General features: G+C 39.1%; 1 protein-coding gene across 1 annotated transcript in view; it reads left to right on the top strand.

The window, feature by feature from the left end:
- The window catches only part of LOC124163667 (heparan sulfate 2-O-sulfotransferase pipe), a 213,338-nt gene that overhangs the window by 155,291 nt on the left and 39,461 nt on the right, over window positions 1–18,586 (top strand). Inside the window, exon 2 of the mRNA XM_046540728.1 lies at window positions 15,566–15,801. Within this exon, the coding sequence (XP_046396684.1) occupies window positions 15,566–15,801 (236 nt within the window). The remainder of the gene's footprint in view (window positions 1–15,565; window positions 15,802–18,586) is intronic.

Genomic DNA, 18,586 nt, shown 5'->3' on the forward strand with positions numbered 1-18,586 from the left:
GAGCGTTTATGCTCCGGCTACTGCCAGCTGAGCGCATTCGTATTTTGTGGGGTAGTAGATGAGCGGATTTGATTCGGTGGGCAATTGTTGAGTGTTTGTACCGTGGAGGTAATGTTTTATACCATCACCACACATTCTTTGCTCCTTTACCTTAAAATCCTGCTATTTTTCCATGAATTCCACTTCCAAGTTCCCCACTTCTCTGGGTACCACCCTTGCCAAGCAACGCTGGGTGGCCGACTTATCTGCATGATCAAGTTTTAGACAACATAAAATACAAGAATTCATGCCATCTTTGGTCTCCTCAGTCACCTATTCGCCAGGAAAATAAATAAAGAGCCGTCTTTTTTTCCCGTCTTTTAATGAGGACATTCCATATTTCATAAAACCTCTTGACCTCAGTAGCCAAAAGGGCAGGATGATATTCGGTCGATTTTTTCCTCAATAAAACGTGCCTGGATTAGAAATCTTCTCGCGGATATGTTTCGTCGAGGTCATGAATTTTCAAGTCTGGTCACCGGTGTGCGAGCAGTCATTCCTGAGAGATTAGTGCCGCTTACCCCGCTGACATTTCGAAGCATACAGTGAGGCCCGCCGTGTTCTCAAAGCCATAGGTAAAATTGCCACACCAAACTTGGCATGAGTGACCGAAATATTTTGGTACGAAGTGTCTGGACCTTTTTAGTGACTGTTAAAAGGACGTTACCGGCTAATACTGGCCTAAATGTTTTACAAGTTGCCCACGATTTCAGGCTTCATAGGAGTACAGTTCCACCAAAATAGTCATTTAAAAGGCATAAATAATAACGCCAAAACTAAATCTAGTTTTCTTTATTTACAGGATATACCCAGATATTAAAATATTTCATTTAAACCATCAACTTTAAAATTTCAAGATACTCTGGCGTTGTGTTTAACGACGAAGAAATGGACAAAAACCACAATTCCTCACATTTGAACGTTGAAATAAAAAAAAACGATTGCATTAGAAAAGTCGGAGAGAATCAAATGCCATTAAAAAACCTATATAATGATTCATGGGCTAAACAACAAAGCTTGACCAGATGCAGATTCTATTAGAAACATCCAAAATATCGAATGGCTTGCTTTAAAATACTTCCACCTGCGTTACAACACTGAGAAATGCCCAAATATTAGGCAATTAGGAAAACAAATTGTATAAAATACATGAGATTTGATGATAACTTTGAATTTTTTGTCGCAAGTCAAATTTCGATTAATTACGTGCCAACTCAAAAGCCTTTTTCATTCATATATATGTCGGCTAAAAATTAGCAATAAAAGTGCATCCAAAATATCTTATTTAAGCATACCGGGACTAGCCTAGATATCACATCTCTACGAAGTCTCCCGCAATACTCAAATAGTGCGAAAAATCCTCCGAGAAAAAGAGCATACGCCTTGACCGAGATACGAACGCGGATCCCGATATTTCCGGGCGAGTGCTTTAGCCAGTTAAACCATCGAGGCGTCATTCACCCCTGAGGAATTTGAGGACTAGAAGTAGAATGACGCCTGGGTAACTTAACAGGCTTAAAGCACTAGACCGAAAATCGGGGGATCCGCGTTCGAATCCCGGTCAAGGCGAATGATTTTTTTCACTGTGGATTATTTTTTGCACAAAAATATCTAATTACAATAATGCATCACGTGAAAATTAATTGACCTTTTGAAATACGAGCGTGCAAAAGTTGATGGCATTATATTTTTCGGGTAAGTGCTTGGCTTTTATCATTATCATTAATTTAGAAGTTTCACGTCATTGATACTATATTGTAACGAACTTTTATTATTCCAATTCTAAATTAACAAATAATTATATAAACTTTATAATCAAGTTTTATAATTTAAAACTCGGGAGCAAAAACACATCCACACGCCATGATTATTACAATCCAACTCCCTCTCTTTTCCGTTCACAACAATCTCCGTCCACCATCACTTGCCTCATTGTTCCTCTCCCACCAATTGTCACATCAACATTCTCCGACTCAACTCAAATAAAACTCGAAATTAATTGTTACAATATATACATCAATCCTGGAAATTTCCCATCTTCCAATGTAACTGCAAGATTCCCTCAGCCCAGCGACCGAAATACATTGAACTCTATGGAAGATGTGTACCATCGATTTCCAGCCTATTCTAAAAAAAAAAAAAGAAAATGAGTTCACAGTAACTAGGGTAATACCAATTATTCCAGAGACAGTAGCCATAGGAAAGACAGAAGGGCGAATACCTCTGCCCTACATCCGACCACTCTACATAAACCGCAGAACGCTGAACCAGCAGGAAAAAAAACACTGTCCCAGAAGTGAAACACACTATCCTTTCAACAGAGTTCACAGTCGGGATCGCATCCAATTGACTGCCAAATGGCACCGTTCCCGCTCCAGGGCCAGAGCGCTGAAATTCGGGACTTCGACACCATTCGTTCCTGTCACCCGGGCAACAGTCACGGGACAGCGGATTTTGGAACGGTTTCCGATAATTTTCGCCGCTTTCTCGCGGAAAAACGAGAAAAGTTAAATGGATCTCTTCCCTCGTAGTTTTCAAAGCGAGGACAATTACTTCCAATTGATATCTTTTCATTATTATATTTTATTGTAAAGTTAAATTAATGTGACGTATCACGCCCTCTCCATTGGTGATATTTTGCCTTTTAACGCGATGAAAAATCGTTCAAAATCCCCGTTATCATCTTCAAATTTCCAAGTTATATCTGAGTAAAACTGAGGAAATTTTTACAAATTTGAGTTATTGGCAAAACCTAACATGGGCTAAATGCTAAGATGCAGTTGTAACAATGCTAACACCTAGCAACACAAATGCTAACACTATATTACTCATTTGTAAAAAATCAACATTCCCAAAGAATATCGAAATTTGCATCGAATCGAATTTTTGAGGAATCACACTAACAAAAGATCTATAGGAATTGCTTATCATTCAACTTCAAGCAAAAAATCTGTTTAAAGAGTATCGGAAATGGTGGATATCGTAATCCGTATTGTAACCCGTATCGTAATGCTCGAAAAGAATAAAATGGACGTCTATCCTATTATGTAGCACAGCACTTACTATCAAAGTTGACACATTATAGAACACCTAAACACTAATACTGACTTTCTCTAATAATGACAAAGAAGAAAAGGCGAATTTTTTTAAACACAAGCTCACAAATTCTACTCGGTAGATTTACTTTAATAAATCCAATATAATACATCCTTTCATACGATTATGAAGAACTATCCTCACAACACTTACATGACATCTCATTTTAAGAGGACAAAAGCAGTTTGAAAACATGTAGAATTTCAAAAAAAAATGTTAGTTTTTATTCTGCAGATGCTTCCTAAGCTCACTATTAATTGACATTTTTACGTGTAAGCGGGCTAAAATTGAGCTACGAAAAAGGAATTCCCAATGGTCTTCGGCGCGGCAGTTTGCCAAGGTTATTTACGCTGACAAGTGGGGATATAAATTGAAATTTAAGAAAAAATAACGTAAGAATATCAAAGCTCTCCGGACATGGTTTGAACAACAAGAATCCGAAGAACTCCCTCGCGTTCCATGCAGGGATAGCACTATGTCGAGGAATGGCGCAATGATTTTAACCGGACGATGCCTTCACTGTCCTTTCTCTTGAGGATAGCCGTTTGAGGAGAGAGGGATTCTTATCGGAATTGGAGAAATCATCAGGATCTAGAGCACTTCTCGCGTGCGTGATGAGGAAGTAGATTGAAGAAAAGCTTGCACAAAACCGTATTAAAGAAGGCAGCTAGAATATAATTTATCTACAATATTAGGTAACTGGAACGATGATTATGAATTACGTCGCAGCTGTCTAATAGAATGCTTGATTTCAAGAGTACTTAGGTTAAATACACATGGCAAACTAAGGTGACCAGCATAATAAAATACATTACACTCATTAAATAATCAGTATTTGAATATTTTGGCGGAAATTAAAAAAATCGAAAATTTTCAGTTGATAATACCCGATAGCATCTTCTTTAAAGCTGAATGCTTACAGACAACATAAAAACTAATTTTTAATATATTTTTATCAGTTCTTTTTCGAATTTCAATTTTGTGTACGTACAAATGCAACTTTTATATTAATGTATGGTTTCCCTCATGGGTTCCCATCTTTTCTTCTTCTTATCTTTCTTAAAGACCACTATAAACTATTTAAATGCGACACATAAGCTTCAACCACCGTCCTAAATTTTGATGCTCAAGATGAGCCTAAGTGTTGATATTTTGTTTTTTTAAACTTCCACGTTTGAATATTCGATCAGTCTTTGGGAACGTGGAGAAAATAATCATTAAATAATTTATACCACAGGGGTGATAACATTCTACACTCAAAATAACTTATTTATGAACGATTTAAGTTTTTCCTGGTGAATAATTCTGACAAATATTTCTCGGGTTTGCATCCAGGTTAAAGGTTAAAGGTCGGGCTTGCATAAAAGATTTAACCTGGATGCAAACCCGAGAAATATTTGTCAGAACTTATTTATGCTTTCTATTTCATTCCTCGTTCCTTTTGGATACAAAAAACTCGACAAGTTGACGCAGTCTAGCGTTTTTTTGCAGAGGCCTTGAAAATTTGAATGAGGTAAATGAGTTTTATGCCTAAATGAATATGTAATAAGATGAATGAGGAGGGAAAGTTATCAAATTATAAACAAGAAATTCTTGGGGCTGTACGAAACGATAAGATGTCTGAAATAGGGAAATATCATTTTGGCAGACGATAAGGTCACATGGCCTGAACATAGAAGTTTTTATTTTAAATTTTCACGCAAGTAAACACCCACCGACCTAGGAAACTTGAATGACTTTCTTCCAGATTGATGGCATCGAGGAATCTACTAATAACCTCTGGATTGTATTAATCCAGCCATCCAGTCATGCCTCTATCCTTCAACAAAGTCTTGTTCTGTCACAACTGTGTATCGTGACTTGATAGAAGAGAGCACTTCGGAGTTTTTAACAACGGAAAAATTACGGAAATGCACTTAACCACAACGAACCAGTGAGCATGTCTTTTACGTTACCTGCTGTGACACCTATTATGCTCACCACTGGAAAAACAATAGCTCGCTTCTACTTCAGTTACGAGTGCGACAGTTTTAATGACCCAAGGGTGCATTCCACAGTTGTGAAGAAAAATAAAAATCTCAGCAGCATGAAACGCAATTATCTGAGTCGTCTCCGCTTCAGAGAAAAGCAGTTTGGTGCTATAAAAAATATTTTCTTGGATTGCTCACAAAATAATATGCAAGGGTCGTATTAAGTCTTAGCAGCGTGACTGCAACACAAGTGAATCCAACAGTAACCTGTGGAAGTAGTAATCTTTAATGAAATACAAGGGTAAAAATTAATACGGTATTTTGGCAAGTAAATTAGAATAATGAGCAGATATGGAGCCAGAGCAATATTTCGTCCGAGACGCATTTTCTACAGGCTTAAATAATTCGAAATCTATGCGAAAAATAAGGACAAAATTCATAAATTTAACAAAATTACGTGCAATAGTCAGTAATGCCACTCATTCTACAAAAAATATTTTGATTTAAATAATGCTCCACATAATCGCAAAAGAGAGTAAGAAACTCCAAATCAATTCACGAACAGATAGGTAATCCGATGTATCAAAATTTTATTTCCGAACATGGTTCAGATAATGGCGAGGAACGGTCATTGGTATTTTAATTCAACTTTTAAGCTCTAATAAAGTCTAATCGTACAGTTTCATAACAATAGATCTATTATGTTTAAAAGAGAAAAATATTTAGTTCACTGACCTCTGTGAGTAGCTACTACAATTATTTTCAGTTTCAGCTCTTATGCATGAAATTTCTCATACATATCCAGTGGGTAACAGTTGGAAAAAAAGAACATACAGCCATTATTTTTATGGCTAATAACATAAACACGAATGAAAATACACCGATGTCCTTCTTGACGAATCTGAAATTTTTGTGATGACTATAGACTACATGTGATGGCAAACACTCGTAAAAATTATGGTAGTAAGCTAACCGGGGTGAATTACAACTTCTTTGATCTATCTTTCAAAAGAGTAAATTGATTCCATTAACAGAGACATTACGCGTTCCCTAAACAAATTGACTAATATAACGTCATTATCTCCACAACATAAACATTTTCCAGATAATCCTAAACGCCTACAAATCATCGACTTACCAGTGATTATGCATGAGGTTGCATTTCCATTGCTATCGGTAATCGAAGCTACTTGCGCCAAAAGAATCATTTCCGTAACTACACGTTCGACTTGTTTCTTCGGACTGAATACTGCTTACCGTAGAAAGCTTTACATGATTACGCTATTATGGTCATCTAGTCCCATCATCCTCAACTAATTCCTTTTACCAGAGGCGTACAAAATAGAAAGTCACTGAAATTCTTGCAGCAATGAAAATGTGAGCGCATTTCTATCTTAGATCAGAGAAAGTCACAAGACATTCAAGTTTGAGCCGTTCGAAATTTTTTAAACGTTTCAAAGGACTCTACCCGTGAAGAACGCCTGAAAAAGAGCACTGGTAATTGATGGGTATAAACCTGACTCACATTTTATTGCTTACAGTTCCTGTTTCCAAAAACATGGATCACTGAACAAAAATGAGGTGTGAGATAGCGGTCACGCTGAAAATGTTCGCAAATGTGAGAAAATTAATTCCCACACAAAAATACTTAATTTCAGGAAACGCTCATCTTTTTATGACTGCTCGAATCAGGAAATGATGGCACACTCCACAGACCGTAAAAAAATCTTCCTACCACCGCCTAGAGGCTAAAAAAAAGCTTCCTACTCCATCAAATATGGCACGGATATTGACGTTATGCACTAATACTCTTAACCTTCCACCAACGGATAATCTTCCACTATAATCTGTATTGGTATAAAAAATCGAAGAGAACAGCAACTCATGCGAAAAATACCCACAGAAAATTAGGCCACGATTTACAAGCTAAAAGCCTTTTTGTAGCGTCGATAAGGCATCAATCAGCGTTCAAATCACCCTAAGCTTTTCGCTCGAGGAAGGAATATTCAAGTCGGGAAGCAATTAATTAGGACCCTGTGGCCATTTCTCACAATTGACCCATGATTCTCGCGATGGGGCCATGATTCTCATGATTAGGCCATGACAAACAACAACGTAACAATTGGTAGCCCAGCAAGGCAAGTGTCCACCTGCGTCCAGAGCAAGCAGGTGGACACTGCTAGTATTTTAGTGTTAAAACATTGGTCGCGTTCAGGCGAGTATTGCGGTGAGTCACCGGTGCCTCACCGGTAAGCGGTGCGCGCTACTATCGGCTGAACGGGAAAATCAGCAACCGGTACAAATTCTGGCCACGTGACAATTGCAGAAGACAGACATCCGAAAATGGGCGCCAACGATGTAGTGAGAGATTTGGCTCTATTTATCGCCGTCGACGACGATTTCATGGCAAATATATTAAATATGATTCAGCATGAAGGTTCTGGGCTATCTTCAATCCGAATGATCACCCCATTGTAAATATAAACACAAGTTATATTTTCACCAGAAGAAGTCGTAGGCGCAGCCATATTGATTCTCAACATGTTACCAATTCGCACCGGAGATGAATCCCGGTGGAAAAAATGGCGTCTGATCTGCAACATGTTGACTCGCCGGTGACTAACCGGTGAGCGTTCAGGAGATAATTTCCACCGGTGCCGCAACTGTTGAGTCGCCTGAACGCGACCATTAGGTGATAGCATACTATAGTGCAGAGCTGCGTCAAATCAATCTTCGGATGGCTGATTGATGATGTAAGTTGAAATTTAATACAGTAAAAAGGGTGTTTTCGGTAGGGATGGCAATAGAAACTTAATGAAACTCAAACCAGTAAATTTTCGATAGTTTCGTTCCTGGAAGCGGAATGTAGAAACGATACGAAATGGATTTGAACACGGGGATCAAAACTCAGGGTCGAAACGAAATGAGAATCAAAACTTCTTCGGGTCGAAACTTAACTAAAATTGTAGGACGAAATGAAACGCGGATTGTGTTTCGCACCGGAGGGACAACGTTCTTCACCTTCGAACGGTTCAGTTTCGACCCACACACCGAGTACGACGTATGGTTTAATGAAGTAGAGGTTCGGCCTACCGCCATGATTAGATGATTGGGGCACTCATATTTTTACCACAAACAGGATGATGAACGGTGAAAATAAAATGGCCATTCGATTTTTAAGCTCGAAGTTTTAACCTCTACACGAATGTCAAACGTATTTCCGGCCTCGGTGGCGGTGGGGTAACGCTCTCGCCTGCCAAACAAGAGGCCGCGGGTTCGAGTCCCGCCTAGGTAGGTTTCCCCGGTCCAGGGCATGGTCGTTTACTTGTTACATTTGTTGAACACTCCGGTGTAAAATGGCCAATAAGAGCTGTATCCGGTGGTTTGAAAAAAAATTAAAAATAAAATAAATAAATAAAAAAAGTAAAATAAAATAATGGGACGAAACTATTCCCTCTTATCCCCCTCCACTCAACTTCTGGGATCGAAACTTAACTATGAGCAGCGGATTTTCGATTAATTTCGTTTCGTTCCCGGGAGTAAAGTTTCGTCCGGGGTCGAAACTCAACTCCTTGGTGATATTTATTTCGTCCGGGAACAAAACTAAACCTTCGCCTCGTATTTCCGTTTCCCCCCGGGTCGACACGAAACATTTTCGTTTCGTGTCATTACCATCCCTGGTTTTCGGAACGATCTCTCCATTTTCTATAATGGCAGGAATTGATACATAGATTGGGATAGTGGATATTAAAATACACATGACACATTTTCGAGAAACTAATTGAAATAACATGGTTCGGGCATTGAAAATTTGGAGAAGGTAGATGCGTCTTATGTCCGAATGAATATGTAATTAGGTGAATAAAGATGGAAAGTAATCCAAACATTTTGGGGTTACAATAAACGATAAGATGCCTTTAAAAAAACCTGGTGAAATAACCGAGAAAATTAATCTCGACTGATAAGCTGGGAAAGTATGAAATCAATCTTAAGAGCAAACTTATAAAACGAAACCTTAATTATACAAAAAAAAATTAGCGAGGCCTTAATATTTTAATTCTTGAAGTACAAAACTGAAACACGTTCGCATACGGCAAAAATAGAACGTTATAAAGATTTTCTTTAACGACATCAACATATACTGAAAACAGTAACCTTTCAAATCTTTCCTTTATGAGTTATGACAACAGTCTGTTATTTTCGAAAGTGATGCCAACTTTCACTCATTGAATGCTATTTTTCAATGCGATATTCGAAAGGACTACACCGCCTGCGATAAGCCATATTTAAATTGATGACACGTTTCTGGATTCAGATTAAGAATTGATTGCCATCGATCAAAACGCAATTTGGCGCAAAAAATCAATCCAGAAAGCATACCGATTCAATACCGCAGCGTACCATATATCTTCCAGGATTCAATGGACCATTACATTCAATCAATCACATACATCAAAGAGCTGAATTTTTCCCGACATGAGCATGATTCTATAATATGGTTACACGCGCACGTAACCTACCAACGAACCATGGTCATTTCAATTATTATAATCTAAAATATTCATCTTCAATTTTCCACCACTCAAAAACACCTTAGAGCAATAAAAAAAGCCACAAATCAAAATTTATTTCTGTGCCAAACAGGATAAAATATTAAATTTGAGTTGGATGATGTTTTCCGTTAGAAATTTAAGTTTCCATAATAGAAGAGCTCAATCTAAATCATTATTCGTAAAAAATAAGCGAAAAACATCGAAAAAATTAATTATGTATGATACTCCTTAATTCTTATCTCGGAGATATGGTTCACCAAATGGCTTTACTCGGCAAAGAGGAATCAACTACAGTCATTCTTCGATGTGCACACGACGAAAGCAAACTTTGGAAAAAAAAAGCGTTCAGCTAGCGGTGCAATACCAGGCGACAAGCCACGCTATGAATCTCCACATGGATTAATCATTCACTATTCAAATGATGGTAGACACTATTTTGCAAAATAATGTCAAGCAAATAAAACCAACATGCAATAATTACCTTTCAAATTATGAGAAAATGGACGAGAAGGAGATAGACCTGAAATGAAAATTAAGATTTTCGGGAGAGTATATTTTAATTTTATTTCTAATAATTGGTAATATTTCTTATAACAAATTCCAACCTTTTCTGCGAAAAAAACAAGATAAGCATATCAACAAACCCCCCTTCAAAACTGATATACTTAAGTCCAATTCACTTGTGATCGAAGCAAATACATAATACCAAGCGAGCAACATCCAGGGTGTTGGGAACAGAATGATTATTTCTATCCAAAATCCATTAATGTAATCTACGTATGTGAGCTACTCTGATTTCGTGCGCAGATTCAATTGTCATGATGGTATTATCATTAACAAAATGACGGCAGAACTATTGGCATGAGGGTAACAGGCATCAATCAGTCTTCGATGATGAGATATATTCACCGTCATTCCAAAGCAACCACCGTGGCCACGTCATCGCTTCTTCTTTTGAAAAACCGACAGTCGCCCCATTAAACGATGACCGTTGTCACGCCAAGATTTCCTTTCCAGAATTTTTGAAAGTTTCTCCGAAGAGATAGACGGAGAGGGTAACCCGCTGCGGGCCGGGACGGAAAAGACGACGAATCGAAGGCACTTACGAACGACTTAGTCTCCCCTCCCAACATCTCCTCCTGATCTCCAAGCGATGAAGAATTTCTCTCTTTATCTGGGCCGAACAGAGGGCGACAAGCACCGGAAGCATCGCCCAGCAGAGGCGTGTTAGCCCAAAGGAAGGGGAGAGGCTTTCGGAGAATTAACTAAGAGAATGCCGCATACAACTTAAATTGAGAGGTCACGAAGTACATTTCTTTGCGAACCATGTTACAGATATGGTGTGGTATTTGGAGGAGGCGACCGACAGCTGAGGTCATTTGCGCTATGAAGGAAGAGTATGAGAGGGTGGAGAGAAACTCGGCGTCTGTATTATCCCACGCTCTAACTAAAGGCGCCAAGGGGACCACGACTTAACGTCCCATCCGACGGATGGAGTGTTGCGCTAAAAATGTCCTCCACAAAACATTCAAGCAGGGATCGGGCACTCTCTGAAAATTCTCTGCTACTGCCGGGATATGAACCCGAGCCCAACGGGGTGGGAAGCTAACGCTCCAGCCACCACCCATATAACTGTTTCATGCAACTTAGAAGGATGTTAACCCTCTTAGTGCCATCGGGATTCGGTGGTACTAGCTATAAGTTCCAACGTAAATTTAAGAATTTTGTAGCATTCTGTGAAAAAGCTCAATATGAGTTTACTATTTTAGATATCAATGTAATGTTTCATTCTTTCTAGCTAAAAATGGATTATTTGTGGGCTTTAATATTCTAATTCATTGGATAAGGGATAATACAAAATGTGTTAACTTATTATGCTTTTAAGTCCAGCATACGCTCGAGCTGATGTATCGCCTCGAAGCACTTTTCGCACGCGAAGCAAAAGCCGATATATCGGCCCGTGGCGCTATGAGTATTAAACCAGAGGAATGCTGATAGGCATTGTCAACTTTTTACACCGAAATTTCGATAAATTTTTACGATCGTCGTAAAATTTTATAATTTAATGCTCATTATAAATTTTAATCATAACAAAAATATAAAACTTTCAAACATACAAAAAGTGGTCTTAGGTCTCCCTCTTCTTCTGTTTCCTAAGGAGTCCCACTTTGACGACATATACTGCTCTTTGGTTTTCTCAGAGTGCGAGCAATCCCAGCAAACTTTCTTTTCTTGATGATCTCTCCATTAGGATTTTAATTTGCTCGCCTCAAAGGCTCTTCATGTTTTATTCTTTGAGGCCAATACGTGTTGAAAACTCTGCTTAAGCATTTATTTACGAAAACTTGCAGCGAGTTTGGTCTTCCTTGCCCAACTGACTACGTCTTCATCTTTGCCCCCCATCTTAGAAACGATGCCCCCAAAATACTGGCATTGATCAACTTCCTATATTACTTTGTGGCGCACCTCCAGCAGCTGATTATTTCTTGCGCTGATTCTTATTTCATTCATTTTTTCCAAGTTTATTTTAGGCCAGCGTTCCTTCCTTGAAGTCTAATATCTACGACACGAATAATATTCCCACTTGTGGTAAAAGATCGTCGAGTAGGTTGCTTTTCTCGCCAATGCCCAGAGTTTGTGATCCACGCCGATCTGGCCTGACGCACGTAATGCAAGTAACGGTGTAACGTTGGTGAGAGCTAGCCCCTTCCTCGTAATTGCACGTGTCATTGTGGTAAGATCTACATGTTGCACATGAGTGCATATTGGTGAGGAATACTTACCGTCTACCAGACACCCTTGAGGAGGCTCGTAGGGTTTCTTGTGGATGTTGATATCAGCAGTTACCGAGGACCAGGAATAAGTCTTGATGAAAATCTTATATAGGTTCGAAAGCTGACATCGAAGCCCTAAATTATCCCTACGTTAGCGAAAACGTCTCTTCACTCGGCACACCCACGACGCAAAGAACAATTGGTTAATAAATATTAGTTCTTAATATATCATTGACAAAAATAATTTGCACAAGGCTAAAGCATTATACGTTCATCAACGTGAGATGGATATCTTCCACCATAGAGTAAGTTAATAGCCGAAATTCGAGGAAATATTTTTTATAACAATTGTTATAAACAAAATCGAATAACTATTGTCTCCACAAAACGTAGCGACCCTTCCTGCTTCAGAATATATTTTTAGACTTGTGGAACGAGCAAATTCAAAAAATCGCAAAAAAATTGTTCCTCGCCATCTGAGTGATTGTTCCAGAACTACACCAAAACTGTATACAATTTTTGTACATGCGGTGAGCCCCCTATATGTACTTACTCTATGCTTCCACTGAATTAGCGAATACTGAAAATGTTTAAACTCGTGCAGCCACAAATAATTCTTTCGATGTCATATACGAAACAAATGAAGAAAGCTGTTTCATACTGTTTTGAAAGCAGATTCTTCAATTCTCCAAGAGTTACGGTCGTCCTAAGCAAGGGGCTACATAGAGGTTCCAATCCGTTCCCTAGAAGCTTAATTTATGCTTCCAGCTGACCTATACGTAAATTTGGGAATTTAGTGGAGTGGAGTGGGTAGGGGGTATACCATTTAGCTTCAGTCCAAATACACCGCACAATGGAAGGAAGCCATTTGCGGCGATAGAGGGTCTATTTTTCATCCGGAGCATGGTCTTTTGTTTTGCGGAAGAGAATCTGGACATTCGGGTCTCCGCCCTAATACCGACGCTAGCGAACTCGAGTGCGTGACGGAGGGGGGTGAATTAGAACGGGAGGGACCAAGCCGGTGGACGCCGGAAGCGCTACTGCTGCCACAACCGCGTCAAATGAGGAACTCCTACAAGCGACAGGTGGTTGTCGGCCGAGGCGGCGACAATCGCATCTACTTCGTGAGTGAATTCTGACCTAGGAACAGTCCAAAAAAATATTTTACCGCACAGGTGGCATTGCATTTCGCTTCTCCTAATCATTTTCGTCATCCTTGTAAGCACAGGTATTTCAAAATACAAATAAAATCACAAGGAAAAATAGATAAATAACAGGGAATAGCTTTCGCAAAAAGAGCATAGAACTTTTCCAGAGTTTTCAGACAACTTCCGCCAATTTCCAAACAGTGCTGCAAAACATATTATACGGAATATTTACGTCTTTAAGGATATTAAAAAGCGTGAACCACTGTGAAATAAAGTTACGTATTAATGCATAGGTATTTCAAACCGATTGTGAGCATAAACATAGAGCAAGTATATTCTTACTCTCTTATATATACTTACTCTATAAACCGCCCATATAATAATAATAATACTTACCCTATGGTATAAAGCATCATCCTGAAGACTTCAACATCGAACTAACTTTTTATAAATCAAAGGAATTTCATAACAAATGTTTATATTTTGTTTGAGGTGAAATAATTTTAACATCAGGAAAAAACACTTACTTATTATTCATTTCATTCCTAGTCCCTTGCCTTACTATTTTAATGTGATAATTGTTTGTTGTGGCGGATCAATGTGGGGAGACTACGGGGGATATAACTACTTGGGTATTCAATTTACACTTGATAGAAGGGCAATTTTCTTAGGAACCCCACTACTGCTGGGAGATATCTCCCACTTACCCCGCCCCTTGTCCCTATCCTGGATCCGCCACTGCGTTTCATATTTTCGCTATCATCTTAAAATTTTCGAAATATATTCGCAATAAACCCTTTCAAAGATTAATCAGGGTCTCAAAGATGAGAATTTTACCTTTCACAATTTCCCAAAATTCTAATTTCATTTCCAAAGCGAATTCAGATCGGACCAGCTCCATGACCTCGTCTGTTACTTCAATACTTACGTGATCAAATAGTGGTATTGACACCGCTGTTATCAAATCGTGGGGTTAAAATATCTAAGAAATAGCGATGGTAGAAGAATGAAAAATGGATATTTCACTTCTGCAAAGCTGATTTTTCAATATATTTTTCGTTGCCACACACACGTTAAAATCAACGTTTATCCTCCAAGTCACAACTAAAAGCATTACACGCGGCCTATTAGAAGGGTTTTTTTTGTTATAGTACACGAGGAGCCGCACAATCCCTAACGCTACATAAGATTGAAGCGATCCAGTAACAAAACAAACATTGACCCGATGTATATTGAGTTTACCGTAGGGAAAACATCATGAAATGGCTATGGATGCAATTTTCTCCGAAAGCGTCAAGCAGCACGTATTCGGCCCTCGGTTTTCGTGGGGGTCCTTGAATACTTGGGCAGATTGCATTGGCGCCGGGCCATCCTTGAGCTGCAAAGAATGCATTGCTTTGTGGGGCAGCTATTCCGATGGCGTTAAGCCAGAAACAAGAAGCTAAGAATTTCCTCCCGAATAACTCCCGTATTATGGCTGCATAAGCTTATGAAGCTCTTTGTGTCTTATCGTCTTTACATCATTCTGTGCTATATATACTGTGCCAATAAACCACTATGAATTTTGATGGAGTGTTTTGTTGCTGTTAAAAATTTTATCAATAGGACTCATCAATTCCGCTCGACCATAAATACATAAATAAATAAAAAATTTGACTAGTAAATCCGCGATGAAGAACGCAAATGGTAATTTCCACACTTTTTGATTCAAGACTAAACGACCGACCATGGTTTCAACGCAATGTGTCATTTTCAATGTGTTGAAACCATGGTCGGTCGTTGAGTATTGATTTAAAAAGAGTGAAAATTACCAGTTGCGTTCTTCATCATGGATACAATGAACTTCCACAAAATCAAAAGCCTGAAACGATTTTGACTTTGACTAGTAAACTATTTTTTAAAGTAGCGCCGAGACCTATCATTTTTTTATCAGCCACCTTCCAATTCGCGATATTTACTATTTCGTGTGTTCTTTTCAACTGCAGGACGACGGAGCTGGTGGCATTCCTGGCCCTCTCGACGACAGTGTTCCTCTTCATCCACACCCGTGATCTGCACACGAGGCTTCGCCACATGGAGGGTCGACTGACGTCAGAGGACGAGACCGCGGCCGCAGCGCAGGCGCAGTCCGTTTTTGGCTCAACGTTCCCGCCACAAGTCTCTCCCGCGTCCGCATCTTCGCCCTCGAGGCCTTCATCTGTCACGCCGCAGAGACACCTAGGTGAGCGAAAACCGTCAGGGCACATATCTAAAAGTAAGACCTCCATTCAGGGGCGGATTCATCATCAAATTTGGGGGGGTGGGAATCATGACCTGGTTCCGGGGAGTATGGAATACCCCCCAGAGAGAGATGGGCGTTCTCCCGAGTAAAATATTTGAAAGGGTTACGCTCTATAATAAATACAACTCAAATTTCTCTCGTACTTAACTACTTGTAGCCATTTGAATGTTCACTTCCTTTACTTCTATACAAGGATACAAAAACTATAAAACTAATAAAAATTTCAAAATAATTTATAAAATGTTGGGGGATCATAACTAGTGCTGTGCGAGAGTCTCACCTGGGCCGAGAGTTTTGACGAAATTCGAGAAGTCTCGCCCTTTCGAGACTTCTCAACACCCGTCGTGATTCTCGGGAAAGGCGGGAATTTCCGATGAATACTTTAATCAATCGATAATAGAGTTTACTAAGGTATCCCTTACGACTTTTACGGATTTATTTACGCTGTAAAAATATTTTATTTAATGATTTACCCTCTGCATCCATTTTTTTATACTAGCGCATTATGCAAACAGAGTTCCCAACAAGAGATTTGGGATTTTTTTCTCATTTACCAGACATTCATATTAAATATTAAATTAGAATCTTGGAATGTATGTCTTTAAATTGAAATGCAAATTTTACCAACGTTTATGTTTATTTACAAACCACTATCAGGGCTTAAAATTAAAATGAGCATATATTTTCGATATACAGACGTATTATAGGGTTACATGAATGTTTCCTATTATAGTAATATTAAAAAAAGAAACATTCAGTTCTAAATTAACAGAAAAGAAGATAATATCGTATAATTCTATAGGATTTCCATACACCATTATGCAATGTTCATTTATGGTAACTAAGGTACATGGTTACCTGTCAATTTTGGTTAGTTAATAACAGTAAATGCTTAAATTGTCAATTTCGATCTTTTGTTAGAACTATTTTGGTTTAGGAAAGATATGCCATTCCTTCAATAATTTTTTTGCTAAATTATTTTCGGGGTCTGAAATAGAGTATTAAAATAGAAGTTGTTTTATTTTTTGCAAGGACCCGGGAGTCTCGACGGGTGTCGAGAATTCTCGAAGGGGCGAGACTTCTCGAGTCTCGTCAAAATTCTCGACGCGCCGAGAGTCTCGTCCCGACAATGCAGAGAAATGAAGGCCTCGTCTCGACCGTAGAGACTCCAAGAGTGGTCGAGAGTCTCGATAACCCCTGTGATATCCCCCTAAATCCGCCTCTGTCTGCATTGTGGGCACCGCTTGAATGCCCAACTCGTGCACAATCATCAGTGCTTAAGTATAATGAACACGTAAAATAAGACTAAATAGAGGGTATTAAGAGTCTTCACTAAGAGAATTAACTTCTTACCAGTGCCCACCTGAGTTATCTGGACCGTTCAATAGTCAGGCTCTTTTTGATCCGTTTTCGCACTTTTATTTGCCCGCAACTTGACTCACAATCAGTGTCGAACTACGGCGCTGGGACCAAGCGTAAAATGTTCGTGAGGAGATTCAGTAACGAACGAAAACTACGCGAAGTATATTCGAAAGCACGCATCGTGTCAAGTGAGCACAAATTCACTCGTCTAACGAGCCGAAAGGGCGAGAATATTTTGTTTGAGTTCAATTCCACCGAGCCACTTTCCAGCCACGAATTACCTTCCTGCCGCTGTGGCTTGGTGAACGTCCGTCGCCCAAGCAGTGCTCTATCTTCAATCGGCGGACTAAATTTAATTTTCGCATTTAATGCGAGCGGAAAACTTCGATTTCATTCCACGAATTCACTTCCTGCCGCTCTCGACACTCGCCGTCGCGGGTGCAAGGCAGGGGGCCACGAATTTTACATTCGAGGAATATAGACTGACACGCTATAAACCTAATAATATAGATAAATACAGTTTACTCGCAATAGCAATTTAAACAGGGTTCTCACTCTAACTAAATTATAAAATTCACGTTTTTTTCAGGTTTTGGCGGTCTAAATTGCATCAAATTCACGTTCTGTCGATAAGCCATTATAGGAAGAAGTATTAATCACATAACAATCACTGGCCGCACGTTAACTAAAAATATAGCAAACGCCATAAACGCCGGGAATGCAAATGCAGCAATGAAAGTGCTCTAATGACGCCGCCTATCGTTAGCAAAACTTAGCGCCGGCTTAAAGTTGTGAGTGGGAAAATGGAGGGTGACAGGGAAGTGAAGAGGTGTCTGATTTCTCGACAGAATTAATGATCACTTTGGTTAAAGGTCTTCCAATCACAGCCTTAAAGTCTCTGTGTCGTTATAACACAAGGACCAATATTTGCGCTTCGAATATACGTGAGCAGATAAATGCTGGGACAGTGTGTGCGAGTGACTGACCTTGAAATATGATCGACAATTCGATTTTTCTTTTGATCCGTCAATCATAGATCTACAATAAAGTTTGAGATGTTTTTAAGGTTTTACGACGAATTTCACGGCTATTTCCAGTTTTTCACGGTAGACGAAATTCACGGTTTTAAGGTTTTCACGGTGGAGTGGGAACCCTGTAATAAAGCTATATGAATGGGGACATATAGTTTCAAAATGTTGCTAGAAGCATTTAAGACTTTCAAGTAGAAAATCTCATTGAATTCAAAGGGAGAGGATAGATTGTCATACGGCAAAGCATGTCTTTCTATCGATAAGAAAATATAATTGAAATGGCCTTTTAATCAAAATGTAGTTATCTGTTTCGCCTCGGCGTGTTTGTTTGT

Source organism: Ischnura elegans, chromosome 8 (assembly GCF_921293095.1).
Source record: "Ischnura elegans chromosome 8, ioIscEleg1.1, whole genome shotgun sequence".
NCBI lineage: Eukaryota > Metazoa > Arthropoda > Insecta > Odonata > Coenagrionidae > Ischnura > Ischnura elegans.